This window comes from Taurulus bubalis, assembly GCF_910589615.1.
Source record: "Taurulus bubalis genome assembly, chromosome: 3".
Lineage (NCBI taxonomy): Eukaryota > Metazoa > Chordata > Actinopteri > Perciformes > Cottidae > Taurulus > Taurulus bubalis.
The window spans coordinates 14,059,606-14,080,661 of NC_136591.1; the positions used below are offsets into that span (position 1 = coordinate 14,059,606).

At 42.1% G+C, this 21,056-nt stretch overlaps 2 protein-coding genes across 2 annotated transcripts; both read left to right on the forward strand.

The window, feature by feature from the left end:
* The first annotated feature begins 6,302 nt into the window (after window positions 1-6,302).
* LOC306734882 (C-C motif chemokine 13-like) lies at window positions 6,303-7,240 on the forward strand. The gene is made up of 3 exons (XM_079216288.1): window positions 6,303-6,417; window positions 6,491-6,602; window positions 6,898-7,240. The coding sequence occupies exons 1-3, from the start codon at window positions 6,348-6,350 to the stop codon at window positions 6,989-6,991; spliced, it is 276 nt and encodes a 91-aa protein (XP_079072414.1). The 5' UTR covers window positions 6,303-6,347; the 3' UTR covers window positions 6,992-7,240.
* Window positions 7,241-10,274: 3,034 nt separating this feature from the next.
* Window positions 10,275-20,659, forward strand: senp3b (SUMO specific peptidase 3b). The gene is made up of 13 exons (XM_079215649.1): window positions 10,275-10,280; window positions 11,593-11,718; window positions 12,327-12,526; window positions 12,755-13,103; window positions 13,648-13,761; window positions 13,854-13,965; window positions 15,424-15,571; window positions 16,194-16,241; window positions 16,489-16,566; window positions 17,406-17,543; window positions 18,889-18,972; window positions 19,089-19,139; window positions 19,286-20,659. The coding sequence occupies exons 2-13, from the start codon at window positions 11,631-11,633 to the stop codon at window positions 19,394-19,396; spliced, it is 1,521 nt and encodes a 506-aa protein (XP_079071775.1). The 5' UTR covers window positions 10,275-10,280; window positions 11,593-11,630; the 3' UTR covers window positions 19,397-20,659.
* Window positions 20,660-21,056: the final 397 nt, after the last annotated feature.

Genomic DNA, 21,056 nt, shown 5'->3' on the forward strand with positions numbered 1-21,056 from the left:
GCTAACACGTTACTGGACTCAACCAGTTCCCAGTGGACCCTCAGCAGGCTCCATGGACCTGAGATAGAACTCCTAAGCTCAGCGGGACTTATCTGGTTGTAGACGCTGTGATAAACCTCTTCCCCAGAGCGTACTGCTCCAACCCAAACCAGGACTCTAGAGGGGGGGTTTATCATTGAGGGTGACGAGGGTGGGGTGTGAAAAGGAATACGAGGCCTTATTTATCTCCCACCACCCCTAAAGAATGTATCACACACTCACACATTCAGCAGGCGGACCCAGGTCTGCACAGACCAGAGGACCAGAGGGGCTCTTCTTGGACGCCGTCTAGCTGCAGTTCCACTTGTCTTTTCTTTAAATGTATCTTTCTTCCAATTTCTATTCGTTCCGGTCAGGGAAGTAACGTCTTCAAATGAATCTCCAGAGTCAGACGTGTGAAGTGATGAAATATGTGAAGTGAAACTTCAGCTTGTGTCTTTGTTTCTGCACTCTTTTTTTTTTCTCTCCCTTTCCAAACTTCCTTCAGTTTCATTTCATCTTCAGTGTGCTTTTCATTTGTGTGTTTTTTGTTCATCCAGTTGGTACAGATTTTAGTTTCCTGATCCATTCCATGAAGTCAACTCTTTACTCTTTGGGCTAAAAAAAACATGAAATGCACATAACACACGGAAACATCCTGTGTCTGAGAGCGCCATTTGTTTTTAAGAGGTTATGAGATGCCTGTAAAATGAGTTTTACACTTTATATTTATGTCGATAAAACTGGAGTAAATGATGCTGCTGTTAAACATGGACTTCCCTTCAGTTAGAGGTACATTTCAGCTTGTTGGTGTTCCAATGCCGAAGTGTAATGTCTTTTAAAATGTATTTATTTAATATTTATCGAGAGGACACAAGTGAAGGGTTGTTGCTGAGCCCCTCCGGCCCAGCATCCACTTGATATGAGCAACGCATTCACTAATGAAAGTAGTTGCAGTCGTCATCGGCTGTTTTTATTTTTTTTTACAGAATCTGTCCTGCAAATCACTGATTTCATGCTTTTTTTAGCACAGTTTCTCTTCATGTTTTTTGATTACCAGCATCTTGAACAGTGAAGCGCCATCTTACTGTTCATTAGGACGGACCAAAAATAAATTACGGAGCCGGGAGAGGGTCGTTAATATTCAGAGAAAAAACAATCAAATTAAAAGATTACATTTGTCAATGTATGAGGAAAACACTCAGATATTGTCTATTTCAAGAAGAAGACAAATTAATGTAGTTTTTCTTCAAATTCGGCTGGCCCGTTCACTCAATGTCTCTTCAATGCTTATGATGATGTGCTGTTTGTGGGCCAAGAGCACAAGTATTTCCTCCTCGATAAAGCCGACAGCAAAGTATAATTTGATTGGGTCATTTACTTCAGGCATAATGAATCTGTGATTCCTTTAACAGGAAAAGAAAACTCAAAAAGCTCTCAATATCTGAGGTTTTCTTTGTTCATTTGTGAGTTTCTTTCTCATAAATGTAACTCTTAATTGCAGGATTTTTTTTCTTCTCAAATATTACCCCCTCCCCTTCTGTATTTTTTATTTGTTTTACCTACAAAGGCCCTAAGATGCCGTCGTAGTTGAGCCCATAGGGGAATCTTAAATATCTTCTTTTTTTGTTGTTTCTGAGTTGCCCATTTTGCACAGACCTGTTCGTCAAATGAGATAAATGATAAGTTCAGACGGTTATTGTCCCGTTATTGGCTGTGATGCTGCTTCATCAGATGTTGAGATGAGACTTGACTTCCTGTTGTGCCCGATGCTCTCGGTGATGACTATTTCAGCTCTCTTGTCCCCGCTGACACCAGCCCGAACGTTCTTAAGGACCTGGACCGCAGATGAAAAATAACACGTGTTCTAAACAGGAAGCGCCTTGACTCATCATCTTGCTCGTCTCGCTACAGAGAACACTTTCTGATCCCCCCCCCGCCCCCCACACACACACACACACACACACACGCACCCCACACACACACACACACCCCACTCCCCCTGTGTGGTGACACACCGCAGGACTGCAATAAAGCTTTTTGCACATACATATAAGCCTTTGAGTTGATGCCTTGCATCATCTCTTAATGTCACCACTCGCAGGTGTAAATGGGTTGTCGGCTTGTCATCCTTTTTTAATTTGAGTCTCTTTTTTTGTGTTTAAGTAGTGAAGTGTGTTTGTGTGTGTGTTCAGTGGCATTTGCAGAATGCGATCTGTTACTTACTAGTTGTTACATTGAAGGCTGACCGTCGCAGCTCTACCAACACCACCTACATCACAAAACGCAACGCTGTATCATCTCCTGTGGCCAGAAACTATATTCAATCCCATTTTTTAATAAAAAGTGTAATATGCTGTGATTCACTGGGTCAGGTTTTTTTTTTCCTCCTAAGAGACCTGTTGTTCTAGAGGACTGATGGATGTAGTGTAGCAGAAAAGTAGAATTAAAACCACAGACGAGCCTAGGGGTCAGCAACCTTTCCTCTCCAAAGAACCATTGTGCCCTTTTTTCCACCACATTTTGTTTGTCTGGAGCCGCAAAAGCTATTTGATATCACAGCTTATAAAGTTTTATATATAGTCATATATGTAAAAACTAGTTTGTTGTATTTATAAAATTATAGAACAAGAATAAAGACAATTCTTGACATTGTATTGCTATTTTGACTGTTTATAACTATCAAACTCTTATGAAGAGGAGAATAAATAAAGTCATGTGTTGGCTACAATAAAGTCCAATAAAAAGACAACTATGCAGACATTGAGTCCTATCTATATTTGTGGCTGATGTGGTAGAGGGTTCATCCTTTAATCACAAGGTAGCAGGTTAAATACCTGTCCTCTTCACGTGAGGTTTCCTTTTTAAAATGCATATATTTTGCTACGTTACACTGAGCGTCCTCACTACGGACTTTTAGAGCACCGAAAACAGAGGAGGACGGATCCGTTTTTACTAGTGGACGCCTCAGTGTCTCATGAGCTGACACAGAACTAGCAGCAGTAGTGGAGTTTGGAGACGTGATCCACTTCCTGAAAGTATATTTACTTTGCTCAGTTTGCTGCAGCAGTTGAGAAATCGCTCTTCTGCAGCTTGATACTTTTCAGCAGATGCTGTGTGCTGTCTGGAAGAGCCTTTCAACATTAAATGGGTTGCTGTTTGCTAACTTCTCGCCACATATCAGCAGACATGTCAGCCAGCATCGTTGGCAGTGAAAGCTAATTAATACGCCCACGCAGAATTAAACCACTTTTCTCCCTGACTTTTTTTTTTTTTAAGGGAAACTTACGTTACAGAAATGGGCCCAACATGGGGCGAACTGAAACCTCAAACCTAGTTTAAACCTAGTTGCTAGTCAGCTCAGAGGTCGAGTTGACACTGTTGAAGATTTAGTTCGCCTTGGCCATCAATTTGAAAAGGACTATGAACAACAGCTTGACTATAACCAGAGAATGAGTATAAAAACCTCAGGTCCACCTTTTGATAGACCCATGCCCTCTGGTCACCTGAATATCTCCAGCATAAAACGTAATTCTGGATCCTGCCCACAGTACAATTCACCTGGCCCTTCCCTTAATCCTTACAAGCAGCAGACACCCAAACATCCTCAGCGGTTTCAAAAACCAAAAGGTACGCCTGGAAATGGCTCGGTGTCTGTTGTCAAAGCTAAAAGATCTGTCCGATCTCAACAAGCGTAGGAGTCATCTAATTCAGAGACTACATGCCATCCAGTTGCAACCTCCTTTAGTCCAACACAGCTACTTGTACCAGTTTCCATAGGCGCTCATGAACAGGAGCTCATGAATATCTCTGGATGGAAATAAAAGGATCAAAAGCGGAAATTCAACCATGGGAAGAAGGCCCTTTGTATCTGGCTAATTGAGTGGCAGCTAATCCCATTAGATGGGGAAACCTTTCTTTGGATGTTCAAGGGAACGTTTCCACTCTCCCTATTGCTGTACTCGGGCCGAAAGCTCTAGCCTATGGCATGGTCCTTGGACTCAATTTCATTTCTGGTGTTGGAATGGTAATAAATGTGACTGATAATTCATATAGTTTTATGTTCAACCCCTCTGTTACCTATCCATTCCAGCCAGGTAATGCTAACCTACTACAGAATAGAGAGCATAACAACCAAACAAACACCCAATTGCCAAAGAACTCTCCAGTCCAAAATCTTACCCTAATAAGTAACATTTTGACTGGGCAGTTTTGGATAAGAAGCAGCAGGTTACGCGGGGCAGCTGTTTGCAGACCCCCTCTCAGCGGATGTGGAGAGAGTCCCGAGAATGTTGCAAATGGAACTTATTGACTTGCAGTGTAACAGTGATCTAAAAGCTAAATTCAGAGAGGCACAAGGAAAACCAGACATGACTGGACAATTTCTGAGAGAATTGCCTCCATCCTGAGCTGAGCTGACAAAAGTGATAAGTCGGGTAATGTACCTTTTTGGAAACACACATCTGTGCGAGAAACCTTTCTCGACTATGAACTTTAATAAATGCAAGTACAGGTCCAGGCTAAGTGATGCCCATCGTGAAGCTGTACTCAGGGTTTCAACGGTGACCTCGATCAGGGTTTCCACTGTGACCTCGATCAGGGTTTTAACTGTGACCTCGATCAGGGTTTCAACGGTGACCTCGATCAGGGTTTTAACTGTGACCTTGATCAGGGTCAATGTGGCTCAAGCTGTGTGAGTAGAAGTGCTGCCAGGTGTCTGGCCAAAAAATAGAATAAAGTACAAATGTATTCCGGGATTGCGTTTGTTGGTTCGTTTCAATGTTTCAATAATTTTTTTTTTTTTAAATTGAATATGTTTGCACTGTTAAAAGCTAATATAAATATGTATAGAAACTGCTGGTTGCCTTTTTTTGTTAAGTATGACGAGAATATGTTATTAATGTAAAAGTAAATAAATAAGTAAACTTTCAAAAATATTGCGCTTTCGGTGTGGCCCTCCTATGAGATCACAATACCAGCGTTGGCCTCAAGGCAAATTGAGTTTGAGACCCCTGCTTTAGAGCCTGTGCGGATGGAAGTAAAATACATCAACATTGCTGTGTCTGAGGCGAACGTGCAAGATGGAGAAAGAAAACAATTACGACAGCTCCTTGAGTCTAAAGCAAAGGTCTGCAGTAAGAACCTGGGAAAACTGATGTTCTGCAACACACCATTTATACCACAAACTGTGTGCCTATAAAACAACGGCCTTACTGAATGTCCTCTGTTAAGCAAGCTATTGTGGAAGAACAATTAAGAGAGATGATTACTCGTGGAGTTATTGAACCTTCCCATTCTGGATGGGCATCTCCTGTAGTTCTACTGCCAAAGAAAGATGGAGGTCACAGATTTTGTGTGGACTTTCAGAAAGTTAATGCTGTCACTGAAACAGACGCGTATCCGCTACCAAACATAAATGAAATCCTTGAATCTCTTTCTGGAGCTTCCCTTTTTTCCACAATTGATTTAAATAGTGGACACTGGCAGGTACCTATGGATCCGGCTAGGGAAAGAAGGGAAAGGGAAAGAAAGAAAGGGAAGAGCGGGAGTGAGTGGAACTGGTCTGAGCTGCCTTTGTCAAGGTCACAAGGGGTAATACAAAAAGTTCTGCCTTAATTTACATTAAATAACATTGAATTATGTGTGACAAAAAGTACAGCATGAAAGAAACATCTCCGTTGTGTAAAGGTCATCAATATAAAAATGTGTACAGCTTTAAAAGTCTTGTTGCAGCATTGTATTCTGGTCTATTGAGACTTCTTTCTGAAATTGTATATGCATTTCTTATGATTGATTTTTTTCAATTGTGACTATTGTATGTGCAGGAGAGAGAATTGTAGATGTTGAAATACAACTTCTGAGCAAATAACCTTTCATCCATAATGGCATAGTTGAAATATATTGACTATTAATTTGGTCAGTAAGAGCATCTACGAGAATACAGTGTGAATAATGTGAAAAAACTAAAAGAAATTTCCCCAAAAGCAAAAAAACATGCCCAATACCTACTAGGCCTATTCATTTGAGTTGTTCGGGGCTGCTGGTCTTTTGTCTTAACTTTGAGCTTCATCTCCGAGCTAACCACAGCTGCATTTCCTGTGATCTACCTCAACCTTTGAAAAACTGAGTGGAAAGTTTCCTTTGCAGGCAACTTCAGTTGTCGTGAAACCACAGCTGCCCTCCCTCCTCCACACTAGTGACACCTTTAAAAAAAATAGTCCTCTTCAATCTTGATAAAGTTGACAACGCACATTCGGTCCTTTTAGAAACCCTTCACTGAGGATAAAGAGCGGCTGTGGTTTTCATCTCCATCCTCACATTGAGTCACCATGAGGACCGCTCGCATCCTTCTACTCTGCATCCTGGGATATGCGGCGCTCTCCTCTGTGACCTGCAACAGTAAGATAACTTTAGCTCGTGGATCATTCAGACACATTGTGTGTTTCTGGTAATACATAATTGTTTCCTTCAGATGGAATCGGCCCTGACGACTGCTGCTTCACGCCTTACCCGAGGAGACTGAACAAAAACCTCATCGGCTCTTATTACCTGACTGATCATCGATGCCCCAAGTCTGCAGCCATGTAAGTTTACTGTATCCTTATTTCTTGTAAAATACTATGAACTTTGCGAATGACTTGTTACTTAATGTGACGAATACTTTTTAAATGAATTTAAATTCATGGACAATTAAATGTTCTCTCTCATTAGATGTCTGTATATTGCATACAATCTTTTTTTATATTTAATTTGTGATGAATCGTAATTTTGGTCCCTGTTTGCTACTTTCTGTTTGGTTTCCTTCTTGTTCTTTTATTATAATTATTTGTCTCAATTGTCGACCGTTATGACCGTAATTTATGTATCTATTTATTTCAGTCTGGTTACAAAGAAGGGTCGTTACATCTGTGTGGATCCGAGCCTCTCCTGGGTCATGAACATCATGAAGCATGTTGACGAAAGCTCCTTCTGAAGCAACTGCCCGCTCGCTCTCCTTCAAAGTTACAGCAGCTTTCTTTCCTTCATCCAATCGCACACTATGAAAAGCATGTTACAATAGAAATCTGTCGATTTTGCCTCCAGTTGGAGTCCTTTTGAGCTTGTGTTGGCACATTGACCAACTTATCCTGTGTTTTTGTTCTTCCTTTTGGCTGCTTATAATAACCACAACCCCATTTTGTATCAACATCATACAAATAAAGTCAATCATGTTGAAACTTTGCTTCGTGTCTTCTCAATTGTTTCTCTCTTTATTAGTGCAAATATTTAACAGCAGTGACTTCACAGGTGGAACAATATTTGATAAGAACATGGGAGAAATTATAATATATTATTCAATTATTATTATTTTTATTATTATTATTATTATTATTATTATTAAATCATCAGTAGATCTAAGATATCTAGTGGGACAATTAAAGAGCACCATATAAATAAAGTCTTATCTGCAAAAAGTATGGTTTTAAAATAGATTTCAACCTTTGCAAAGATGCCTATCTGCACGAGAGCAATGAGGCCTTGTGGTTTAATCTGCACACAAACATGTAGTTTTTGGAGGAGCGGATGAGTAGTTATTGAAATTATCAGTTTTAAAAAAAAAAGTACAGATTAAACAGTTATCTTTAGGTGAATTGTGATACTTTTGGACAGCCAGGCTAGTCTGTTTCCAGCATTTGTGCTAAGCTAAGCTAACCTGCTGCGTGCCTCACATTACCGAGACTGGTATTGATCTTCTCATATAACTCTATGGAAGAAAATGAATCAGCGTATGTTAATGGTGCTGTCCTTGTTAGGATCTTGGAAATACAGGAAATGCAGACGGACTTTTAAAAAATCTAAATCTGACAATATTAGGGAAGCGTTTCGGAGATGAAGAGAAAACTGTTGCTCATATTTTAGATCCTTCTGACTGCAGCCAGAGGCCTCATGGCTGCAGCTACGTAAAGCAGAAGTGTAAACCATCTCTGAAACATTTCACCAAAGTTGTAAATAGCTGAAGCCTTGAATCACAGTGTGTCATGCCAAGATGCAGGACGAAGACCACAGGATGGTTGTTTTCATAGAATTGGGAGAAGATCATTTTATGTTGAAGGAATTATATTGTTATGCTGTCTAGCTGCAGCCCGTGGTGCATGATGCATTACAGGCTATGGTACATGTGAGAAATAAATATTTGTTTCCATTGTTGCCGAAGAATGTCTTGTCGTTCCTGTCACATAATTCCACCCTGTGCTGCTAGAGTGTGCAACATAACCAGTTCTGAAATATGCTGCCATCTTCTGGTACAGCAGTTCTCCAAAACTCATGAAAAATTATCTTCAGAATGCTCAAAACAACAGATTACCTCCCTCTATACATTAGACCTTTACATTTTTTTAAATCTCAATTTTCTTACAGTGTAAATTCAAATTACTCAAACTAAGTCTCACTTAAAAAATTGTATACAACTCCTCGCTACTTGGCTATGCAATAGTTAATATACTATAAGCAACAAGAGAGTCCAACTAATATTATCCATTTTGGATAGAAAAATTGTACACTGCTGCAGTTCTCTGGAACAGTGTCGCAGAGCAACATTTACGTGAGAACGCTGTTCATCAACACCAGCATTCAACAGCATCCAAACTGATCAACACACCTGTTGACCTTGACACCTCCTTGTGCAACTGGATACTGGACGTCTAAACAGCAGACCCCAGTCTGTGAGGTTAGACAACATCGTCTCCTCAACTGTCCCCCAGAACACCGGCGTCCCTCAGGGAAGTGTGCTGAGTCCTCTACTTCTTCACCCACCAAGTCGCAAGTTAGCAGACGACACAATGCTGTTTAGCCTCAGCAGCAACAACAACAACGATGAGTCGGCCTGCCCAGGGAGGAGGTCTAGCCCGGCTGTCAACATCGAGAAGACCAGAGGGTTGCTTTGGCCTTTAAATCATTAAAGTGGGTTGTCGGAGTGAGAAGAGGTCGGCTATCATATTTAGGTTCCTGTGACTGCCAGGGCAGTTCATTTAGACATTTTTTCCCAAGGCATTCCTGAGATTCATTGCCCACAAGGGTACATCTTTTGAGTAGTTATCAAACCAAGGCACCAAGGTTGAAACTGGGGGCCATGCACATAACCTTGAGTGCTCCCTGTAACTCCTGCACAGTATTCCGCTTTTAGCTGAGTTCATCCTGAGGCCAAAGGTTTGGAAAAGAATTGCAAGACTTTTAGAATTTTAGGCGGAATGTTGGCATGAGTGGCGCTTGTACCAATCACCAAGCCAAATTCCTTGTATGTGCAAACGTACTTGGCAATAAAACCAAATCTGATTCTGGATGGTAAATAGGCACTAGGGCACTTTGTCTGAGAGAGGTGCCCCTCTGATAAAGAAACATTACTATTGGTATCATTGTAAAATGTTTCTGAAGTTATGACCGAAACCAACGTAATGAAGAGTCTCTTCTTCAGTGTTAAAGGTCTGACAAAACTATAATATGTATAATATGAGTTAAACAATTATATAGCAACTATCTTTATTAGGTTTGAAGGTATGGGAACTAAGCTGTCTACCGACCTAACAATGAATCTTTTGGTCATGTTTGCATTTTGTAACACAGTTGATATTTTGGTAAAACATAGCACTTTCATGAACTCATCACCAAATTCAAATAGAGGGCTACGACATATCAGGGAATGCAAACATAATGTGAATGTTTAATTGTGCTATAAACCTTACAGAAATCAGGGAAGAAAATCCACTAAATAAATACAAAATAAGGCTGATTGTGTTTTACTCGCGTCATTCAACCCAGCAAATAGTTTGTTATCAATTCATTTTTCTGCAATAGACTGAAATTAGGGGTCAAAACCGAAAGGCTACCCTTAAAACACTGTGTATGACGCCATTGGTGCGCGACGGACTTGTTGGTAGTTCACATGAGAGCGAAAAGATCCGCAGTGATCCGGCTCCGCTCACCCGTCGTTTCCCACAGACGATATCAATTGAAATAGATTCTCCCTCTCGATTTTATGTTCACCGTGAACCACCGTTTTGTTTTCTTTCCTGTGGAGTGTTTGCATTTTTCTCTGAACCGGAAGACCTCAAAGAAATCAAAGTTCGCAAGGAGGTGACATCTGGCTGCTCCACACCTGACTTCATTGAATGAGGTTCAACACTAATTAGCATTTGTTTTGGTTCGAGACCCAGAGAAAATTAAACACGCCCAACAGTCAGTCGAACGCAGCTGGACACACATTCATATAACTCTGCAGGCTAACGGTAAGGATGCTATTACGACACCTAGCTAGGCAGGAGCCCGGTGAGCCGGGCGTTTTATGATGTTATTGCTAACACCTAACGCCTAGCTAGCTAACGACAACATGGCTAACAAGCTAACACGTTAGCACGAAGAGACAACGGGTTATTGGGGAACTCTTGTGGTGTCAGACTGATGCTAATAGGGCCGCGGGGCTGTGGTCGTGCATGGTGGCGGAATAAACTAGGTTTGCATTAAATGCGATTTGTTTATATTTGGGTTTTTAAGGGGTGAAGCTGTGACTGCGCTGCTGCTAGCGCTTAACGCGCACAAGCTAGCCTCGGCAAGGACTATTTCCTGCACCGGAAAGGGTTGTTCTCACCATAGAGCCGCTTCTCTCAGACTCTCGTGCACAGAACACAGGCCGCATCACATTACACACCATTATAAAGGCCAGTTATCCCAGTGCTCTGTGAGTCCCTCACCCGGGCCAGCTAGCAAGCTACACTGCATATCCGCGGTGTGACCAGGTGCACATGGGAACAGGAGTCTCCGGTGGCCACGGACGCGTATTCTAGGATGGAAACCTGGAGAACAGAATCAAGCCTCCCGTAGTGAGACCAGGAGGCTTTGATCCACTTGAAAGGAAGCCCACGTTTATGCGAATAACGCACTGCTATGGTCTGTCTGGGTCTCGGCGCTGCAGTTGGCAGAACAAGCGGTAACGATGACTTGTCGTTAAACGGCGCGAGAGAAGCTTTGGTGGTTTGTTCTTTAAAACCAACTGGACGGCGTCCGGATACCGAGCAGCGGTTCGCATTTTGAAACGGGACTTTGATCCTGTCCAATGTTATTCGCGCCACTTAAATTTATCAATTGAAACGTTGGTTTGGCGAACCTGTTTGAAGATGTGATCCGCTGCTGGACGACAGGTTACAATATTAGACTATACACCCTCCCTCCCCTGTGTGACTGAATCCAGAGGTTGTATATGAGGCCATACAACATTACTAGTGTGTGGGCTTCTTTCCCGACTCCTTCAACTGTACCATACATGAATGCAGCTTGATTAATGGTCCCCAAGACCGCTTGAAGCTGCTTTAAAGGGATTTTAACTTGACTGTTTGTTTCATTCAATTCTACCTATTTGGATGAGGGATGGGGATGTATATATATATATATATATATATATATATATATATATTTTTTTTTAAAGGTGCAGTTATGTGGCGGTGCACTTAATGGAGGAGAAATCTTAATTGTATTTATTAATCGCCCTGTTCAGCATTACATTATTTTATTTTTTACAGGAAGTAAAGCTGTTTCTGTTTGCAGGTGACGAGCTGGCGCAGGTCGTGGGTTGTCCGTGGAGAATGCGAGACAGTGGCGGTAGCCTGGCCCAGAACCGCTGGCAGGGAGACCTGGGTCTGACTGCCGTCGGGCAGGACGACACAGGAGGAGGTAGGCATTGCACTGCTGGGGGTGGTAACGTTTGATCAAATCCAAGTTCAGGATCAAATCTGCTCACTGAATCTGAAGAGTCTAGTTAAGTTGAGCCTTCAGAATTTTCAGGGAACTAAAGTACAACTAGAATTGTTTTATTTTAGTCAATTGACAATAATAATGGCCTATTATTAATAACATTATTATTATTTGCTTTACAAGCAAATATGTCAAACATTTCATAGTTTTAGTTTGTTTCAAGTTATGATTTGTTGCTCTGTGATGTCCAATCCCAACAGTCTGTTAATTCAGAAGCATATGTGTAAAGTGAAGTGATCCAGCAGTAGTTGGGTAAAAGAGCAGTTTGGAGGATGTTGTCATGTCTTTGGTAGTTTTAATTATGTATTATAATAAGCTGTTTGGGGCTATAGTTAGGAAGTTAAACGGGTCCTAAATCCCGGTCTAATATTTATTTATTGTTGTGAAAACATCTGTTTCTCACCAAAACATAATTTTACAAGTTTACATTTGAACGCATCATGATAATGCTGATGTTATTTTAGGTCATGATGGAACATGGTTGAACACAGCCGACCCAGTTGATGACTACTTATGTTTGTGTTTAGGTGGGATTCCTGGAGACCACCTCATAGTCCCTGTGTCAGGCAACAGTGTACCCAGCCCCATGCACCTCCGACTGGGCCAGAAAGAGAAGGAGTGGACAGGCGAATATGTGGAGGAGGACGACGATGAGGTGGAGCAGGATGGGATGGGGAGGATCAAGGAAACGGGTGATGAAGAAGAAAAAAATAATATGGATGACGAGGTAGAGTTTGAAAGCAGGGGTTGGGATAACAATGAGGAGGAGGAGGAGGAGGAGGAGGAAGAGGAAGAAGAAGACGACGACGAAGAAGACCAAGACCAAGAGGAGGAGGAGGAGGAGGACGAAGACGGGGTGGAAGATGAAGGAGACCAGGCGGAGTGGGAGGTCCCAGACTTTCCCTCCCAGTCCATGCAGTACCCTCAATCACAACACCCCTATGGACCACAACAGAAGGCAGACGAGGGCGGTGACGTCACCGCGCAGGACGCTGCCGTCGTGTCCCAGGCCCAAGCGGGGGACTTGTTCAGGTCCCACTTCAGCAGGTACAGGGCTCTGCGGAGGATCCGGCGCTGGCAGCGTTTGCGTTCCCACGGTGGCCCTGGGTTTCGGCTCAGCAAGCACTGGAAGAGCTGGCGCCAGCGGGCGCAGTGGGTGTGCTCCCAGGGAAACCGGTACAGCCGCAGAGGGTGGCGGCACAGTCAGTACGGCAAGCAGAAGAGGATAAAAAGGTATCTGCAAACGCCGTACAGCGACGAAGAGGACGACAGCAATGATGAGAGGTTCACAGAGTCTGAGAGAGGTACTGACGCACGCCACTTCTGAAGAAGAAGGCTAGTGAAACAGAATGTATTCAAAATGGCACAGTTGTATATTTGTCAACAAATCGCATGAAATGGCAAAAACACGATTGGTTTGTCCCTCAATACTTGTATCCCTACACTGTCCCAAGGGTCATTAGTTTCTACTGCTGATATACATCTTTAAAAACGGCTCACAAAGAGTTAAATTTGTCAAGCAGCTTGACAGTGCAGTTTATAGCACATTTGCTTTGAACTAAGGTTTACTACTCTACTTAAGCTTACTAAAATATTGTGCTTCAGGAATAATTTCTATTAGCTGTGGGAAAGCAAACAACACTGGCAACACTCATGTCCTCTTTCACAGCACCAAGCTCTTCCACCTCTCAACTTAATTGCGTTTTCACACAATTAATAGAGTTGCGTGTTACCATTATGTAACATATTACCTTCACCAGATTGCTGAGAAGTGAAGAAAATAACTGCATAAAAAAGATGGGGAAAAAAGAAATGTGTGCATGTAATTTGGGACCTTCTCTGTGGTAGATGAGCTGATGAACGGCTGCTCTCCAGACAAGCAGGAGGACAGAGGGAGGCGGGACATGGAGGTCAAACCAGTGGAGCTGGCCCTTACTGAGGAACACATGAGCTGTGTGACAGGTACGGATCACAGGCTCTGGCTGTTGGCTCATGTTCACCGTTGGTCCAATTTTAGGATGATTGTTTGATATCTTTTTATGTCTTCTGTGAAGGTATTCTTGAAGAGTCCCTCCAGCAGTACGGCAGTTTGATCCCCATCCATGTGGACGACATTGTGGAGAAGCTCCAGGACCTCTTCAGCGAGAGCTTCTCTCAGCCTCACAGGTCCGTCAGTGTTTGGCCTCTTCTTTCGTCTGTGTGGTCCGATGGCGTTTTAATCAGAGCATATAAGAAGTGGACATGGTCATGGTGACCTCACAGTTGGTTTGTGGACTGCTGTTTTGAAGCGTCCAGTTCAGCGTTTTCGCCCTCAATAATCTTGGAACACAGCCGTCGCTATTTTTTTTGCAACCAATAAACGGAAATGACCATATTTAGACTGCGGAGGAGTGACGGCCATCATTTACTAAATGAACATCATGCTGTATTGAAGAAGACTTGAAACTAGAGATTGAGACATAAACTCATGTTTACAATGTTTACTGAGGGAATAAATCAAGAAAGAAGTAGTAATTTTCTATTGACTTCTATACAACCAGAGGAGTCGCCCCTGATGGTCAGTAAAGTAAAGAGAATGGATGTTTTAAGACACTTCTGTATCGGCTTCATTCTTCAGAACCGGAGGTTTCTAGCTGGTTTTAACTGACGAATTGGTTGGATACAATTATTTAGGTGTAAAAAAAAAAAAAAAGGCAACATTGTTTCAACCAGTGTCTCATGATGCACTGTATGTTACACTTTGTCTGGTTTTGTTGCATTCAAATATAATTTTAATTGGTTAAGTAGCTAACAATATTTAGATTTAGGGTTACGCATTTCTTTCGATATGGTCAGATTTGCCACCGATGGATATCGGCTGATATTTGTTTGAAATAGTTTGATCGGTGGTCTTTGTAAAGATCAGGGGAGCTAATCGGATGCCGCTTTGATTGTGTTGCATGAGGTACTTCGTACTTTCGGAAGAAGTGCATCTAAAGGTGGACTCAATTCTGTTGACGTATGTGAAGTTGACGGATCCTATTCATGTTCGATGGAGAGCTGGTCCACTTTAGTTTCTGCCAAGTCTCACACATTGAGGCTTGACAGAAAGTTGCTCAAAGCACTCCCATTAGCGCCCGTTTAGCTGCTGCCGTCTGCAGCGTTCTCCCTGAATACTCGACCAATTTCAGAAACCGTTGTCCCAATGACTCCCTTGTACGCACAAACGGGGAGAAACAGGGTCCAGGTAAAAGTAGATGCCAAAATGATCATTTAAATCGTACAGAGAATCTTCAAATGGCATGCGAATCCTTAAAAAATCCATTTTCTATTATTTTCTCCAGTGGTGCAAAGTGTCGCTGGGAAGTCTCCCTAACCTTTTCATTAAATCCCAATACAGTGATAATCCAGATGGATGTGTGACGTACAGCATGTGGGCAGAACATAATGAAATGAGTAGCAACCTAATCATTTGGCTCTGTCAGACGGTTATTCTCCATTCCTAATAAGGAATAACTTTTGTTAGGGGACCTGGAGGTTAGTTAAACCAGTGGGAGGGGTTTTATTCCCTCTGCAGGTAAAGGCGTGGAGTGAATAACGTGTGTGTGTGCGTGTGCGTGTGCGTGTGTGCGCTCTGTCCAATAGGAAAGCAGTGGTCCAACACCTAATACAATCTTTCCAGCGTTCGTCGGGGTCCGCCCTGGCCAAAACCTTCAGAGTCAACTACAAACGCCACGTCCTGACCATGGACGACCTGGGCACTCTGTATGGACAGAACTGGCTCAACGACCAGGTAGAGCAGCACACGCCCGCCACACCGAGCTGCTCTGTTAACGAATACAGGAGGAGAATGTGCTGCCGGGTCCAGTCGAGTTAATAGTCCTCCACAACGAGTCGCACAAAAGCAACACTTCATCTTGTGTTGACCTCAGACGTGCTTGTGAGTTTCTTGGAAAGGCACTAGGCACATTCTGCGCTCCTTATCCAAGTTTTTCAGACACGTGACTAGTAGTTCACTCATAGAAGCACAATTAACATGTCTGATTATTACAGAGATAGACAATTTGGTTTTAAATGCTTTAGAAACAGGAGGTCTTTATATTTTTCCTGCCACATCAAACTGATCCACTCCACTTTTTTGAAACACTTTTCAGTGTTCTACTTCCTCCTGTGAAGGATGCACAAGAGCATCCTTCACAAGAGTCTACCGGACCAACACCCCCTCCCCAGTATGGAAGGGCAGCTCCTCGTGCTAAGATTCTGTTCTGTATTCTTTTATTCTAACAAATAGACTAAATTAGTTCAAGGTTAAATGCCACCTTTCATAGTCACTGATCATAAAAGTTCCGGTGTCACTTTTGAAGATGTTTCTTTAAATGTGGTAACTCCTGTTTTGTTGTTTGTGTTTTATTCAGATCATGAACATGTATGGTGACCTGGTCATGGACTCAGTCCCTGAGAAGGTGAGGAAATAAAATAAAAATACCAATGGCTCATCAGAGAGGCTCTCCACTGATGTTGTGGAGCACTACTGTGTAAAAACAGTACTATAACCCCAAAAAACCTTCAGAACCATATGCTTGGCAGAAACACCCGGTTAAAGTTTTCCTACGGCCTATTAAACCATACATTTATTAAAACGTAATTAAATGAGTTCAGTAAAAAAAGTGGAATCCCTAACTCTTTGTATTACTCTGTTCTCTCCCTCAGGTTCACTTTTTCAACAGCTTCTTCTACGATAAGCTGAGGACAAAAGGCTATGATGGGGTCAAACGGTGGACGAAAAATGTAAGTGTTGGAATGGACCTACTTCATGTTACGGTTGTGCTCGGCAATTGTGTTTTGTTTTTTTAAATGTAACTATGTCTGTAAGAGCCACAAGTGTGTTTTTGATATGACAAAGTAGGGCCTCAGACCTTGCTGTTAAATTAGTCTGTTTTCAGTGGATGGTCTGAAGCTTTTTGCCACACAGTTGTTAGGATTACGGCGTAATTACCTGATTAGTCAAGTGATCATCAAATCATGTCTGTCTTCTTGCTCATTGATCACCTCTGTCTAGGCGTTGTATAGAAGAATAGTAAAAACAACAGTATTATTAGCAGCTTAGTTATAACGGACAGCCTCATTTGTTCTGCTTTGACCGTAGCCATCTTGGTTTTTTTTTTTTTTACTGGAAGTAACACGATAAGGCGCAGCTCATAATTTATCTTCACAGGCTTTTCGGAATTTTCAGATGTGGAGAAAGACAGTTTACGTGGGATTTTTTATACACACACACACACACACACACACACACACACACACACACACGTGTACACACTGCTGAAAGGCTGTGGCCACATGCCAAAACGTCCTTGGGGCTTTCACACCTGTACTTTGAGCTGTCCACTTGTGATTGGCTCACGCAGGATGCACGTTGGTTCCAAGTGAGAGCGTCGACCTCAATCATATGCCCGAACCTCGTCAGAGGCGGGTCTATTTTTTTTTATTTCCAAGTGTGTTGTGGCCACTTTACTGGTGCATTGTGGTCACATCCTCGAATGAATTCCTCTAACGCACTCAAGCTTTATTTACACGTGTTGTCTCTATCTTTACTCTCTCCTCTCTGTGTACCCTCCTCCTCTCAGGTTGACATCTTTCAGAAGGACCTGTTGTTGATCCCCATCCACCTGGAGGTCCACTGGTCTCTGGTCAGTGTTGATATTCCGCGTCGAGCCATCACTTACTTCGACTCTCAGCGGACACTCAACAGACGTTGCCCAAAGGTAGGACCAGACGGCAGCGCCGAGGCCTTTATGCTTGAGGATTATTCAACGACGCAGAATTGGGATTGCGTCATATTTCGAGTCAGACTCGGAATTGGTCAGTGTTGGAACATACAAGGCACTCTAATAGTGGTTTAAAACTGCAGTGGGAAACGGCCTCATATGTTAAATATATGAATAGATCAATGAGACGTGAAAGCCCTTCAAACACCTCTAAATAAATAAGAAGCAGTCCAGCTGTAGCCTTTGTACTCTGACTGCCTGGATCCATGTTTGTGGTGGGTGATGAATGTTATTGATGACTGGTGACTGGAGTGATCACATTGGAGATTACATTGGAGTGGTCGTCAGTCTAAACAGTTTAATTATAAAATACAGTGTTTCCCCTAGGTTTACAGCTTCGGGGGGGGCGGGCGACGACACCGACACTAACCCTTAAAGCAGTGATTCTCAAACTTTTTCTGTAAATAACATCATTTTGTGATTCCATCTGTGCTTTTATATGTAACAGAATAAAGAAGATTACAATCACTTTCTAGTAAATCAGATTACTCCATCAGACAATTTCTTTTTTTAAATTGCAATCACTTAGAACAATGAAAATAAAGTTTTATCTGTGCAAAAAATAACTCATATTTAGTTACTACTAAATAGCTCATTGTGGAAAACAATAAGCTTTTTTTTTTTGCCAAACAAAACAGAATGAGTGCAGATATGTGAGCGTCACGTTGTATCAGTATTAGTGGCTGCAGTGAGCTGCTTTCCTCTACACATCTTTTTAAAACGGGGTTGTAGATTTGATACAATTCATGCTCAATGTTGAGCTGAGGTCTGTATTCTGTTTTGAGAGACGCAGAAAGGAGACATTACAGAGACTTCTGGCAAAACTCTGCGAGTCGCGTAACCTGTCAAGCATTTAAAACGCAGATATAGCGGTCTGCTTTTCACGCGACATATTTTTTGTGTGCGCGTGCGCACGGCGGAGTTCCGCCCCGATGCGCACAGACACATGAACTCCGCCGTGCGCGATGCAGAGGAGAAGTGTTAACGCGACCATGTAGAGACAGAAATGACAAGCTGTCGTGTGGATGAGATCAATAAATACGGCCGTTTAGTTTGTTTAATAACAGAACAAGGTGTGGACCTGTTCTATAGGAAAGAGAACCTTAAATGATGACTTGTGATCTGGCGCTTTTGAGAAAATTACAGGGGGGGTGGTGGGTTTCTTCAGGGGGGCCCGCCCCCCTATTATAACGGTAGGGGAAACACTGAAATATAAAATCACAAGTGAAGATGTATTTCATATATAGAAGCGCATGTAACCTTTTATCGTTGTTGTTTCCAGCACATTTTTAAGTATCTGCAAGCAGAGGCCATCAAAAAAGACCAACAAGACTTTTTGACGGGATGGAAGGGCTTTTTCAAAATGGTGAGATGCTTTTGTTTGCTTGTTTATCTATCAAAATGGATTGTTATTCTATGACTCTGTTATTCATTTCGAACAATTGCTCTGCTCGTGGCTGACGTACCATTTGCTTGTTGCAGAATGTGGGTCGTCAGAACAACGACAGTGACTGCGGGGCCTTTGTGCTACAGGTGAGCGTCTCCTCTCTGAGATACATGTACAACTTGGTTCTGTGATGTCACTGTTTTGATCACGGGAACACGCACACCGACTGACTTTTGTTATGTGACGCCGATAACTTATTTTTTTCTGACCCTAACCCTCCTCCGTCCTGCAGTACTGCAAGTGTCTGGCACTCGGGCAGCCCTTTATCTTCGGCCAACAGGATATGCCACGGCTGAGGAGGCAAATGTACAAAGAACTCTGTCACTGCAAGCTCACCCTGTGACCCCGCACCTCCGCTCGCCATCTCCACCTGCTCCCACCCCGAAACCCTAACAAGATGGAGGGACAATAATATGACAAGAAGAGGGCAAGTGGAGCAAATGATTGACTGGGGGGAAGAAGAAGAAAAAGAGAGGGAGAGAGAAACTTTTCATTGAAAAAACATTATCATTTTTTCTTCTCTGCCAACATCCAGATAAACAACTTCTTCTATTGTAGGTGATGTCATTGTTTCACTTTTTGTTTTTCCTCTCTTTGCTTCCACCTTTTTTTTTTTTTTTTTTTTTTAAACTCTTGATTTCATTTCCATGTCATGGTTATTCCTTTGTGGTTGACAGAGGCCAAGACTAGCTTCCGTTTTGGGAACGTGCTTATCTTCCATCCTATCTTAGTCCACCGTGAGCATGAAGACGTCTGAAGGATATGGTCCAGATGAAGAGTTTGGGCCACAGTCGGTCCAACCTGACTACTATTTTCGCAGCAGAATAATTTTAACCAGTCTGTGTAAGCTTGTGGTTAAATATTACCAGCGGATGTACACGCCTTCCATCCAATCCAGTGTGTTGTGTTCCAGGTGTGACACTCGGCAGAGAAAGAAAGAAACATGAAATACACTTCCCCATGCTACAGCCGGCGTCATGTCGTCAATTCTACCTAATTCACATAATGTTTGCCACTGTAGTGACATTTCCAATGTACAATATTTGTTCAACAATTTCCTACAAGTATGTTTGGGTGAATTTAATGTGAGTGTGGATCGTAACGTGCTGCCATATTGACATCAGAAAACGCCTTCCGGAGTTTGAAGATCCATTTTAACTGCATTTTCCTTTTTTATTTAAATAAAAAAATCAAGAAAAAAAAATTGGAACACGCCACCTATTGGCCCCTTTTTGTGCTGGAAACTTCCTCTGCCTCCATCACTTGTCCCCAAATAACCCACCTTCATGTGGGAGGCTGGATCTGCATCTGCCCAAACAAGCCAGAATTACACATTGGCCCAAAGAAAGTGGTATTTTTACATTTTACTTTTCTTTTCCCGTTTTATCTCGTCGGTAAACGTGTTGATATGCTTATTGCTTTAAACTAAAGATGTTAAAAGGAGGACTACTAATTTGCATTATTTTCGGGGGGGGAGGGGGGAGTTCAAAAGAGATCTTCTGGTTGGTATTCTTTGGAAGTTTGAGAGCCATTTTGGGCGAGGACCACGACAGACGGAGTACGTTCACAACGGAGTTACAGCACCCTCTTTTTATAACAAAAGACAAATTTGTTGATAGCTGTGTGTTTGTTTATTTCTTGTTCGTTTTTTTTTTTTTCAAACAGGACTTGATGCAACAGAGTTGACAGTTTTATATATCTTCTACAATGCATTATGGTTGCTAAAAATAAAAATATGCGGCAAACAAGGGATTGTGTGTTTGATTAATGCAACTGCTATCCAGGAGCAAAGTAGTACATTGAAGTTCACAATTATTGTTAAGAATTTTCATTTCATGCCACCCAACACTTCATTTTTTTTTTTTAATCTGACCTACAAGTTACTTTGCAAGTGAAGATTTTACATAAACACATGACGGGCCTATACAATATGATGCTTAGTTGACTATTAAACTACTCAACGGTTTATGTTTTACAATTGTCTCCATCTAAACCAGCTTCAA

Coding starts and splice junctions, on each gene's coding strand:
- senp3b (XM_079215649.1), top strand. CDS start 11,631: ATGCGAGACAGTGGCGGTAGCCTGGCCCAGAACCGCTGGCAGGGAGAC. Junction 13,762..13,853: donor ACACATGAGCTGTGTGACAG/GTACGGATCACA, acceptor TCTTCTGTGAAG/GTATTCTTGAAGAGTCCCTC. Junction 15,572..16,193: donor AGAACTGGCTCAACGACCAG/GTAGAGCAGCAC, acceptor TGTTTTATTCAG/ATCATGAACATGTATGGTGA.
- LOC306734882 (XM_079216288.1), top strand. CDS start 6,348: ATGAGGACCGCTCGCATCCTTCTACTCTGCATCCTGGGATATGCGGCG. Junction 6,418..6,490: donor CTCCTCTGTGACCTGCAACA/GTAAGATAACTT, acceptor TGTTTCCTTCAG/ATGGAATCGGCCCTGACGAC. Junction 6,603..6,897: donor TGCCCCAAGTCTGCAGCCAT/GTAAGTTTACTG, acceptor TATTTATTTCAG/TCTGGTTACAAAGAAGGGTC.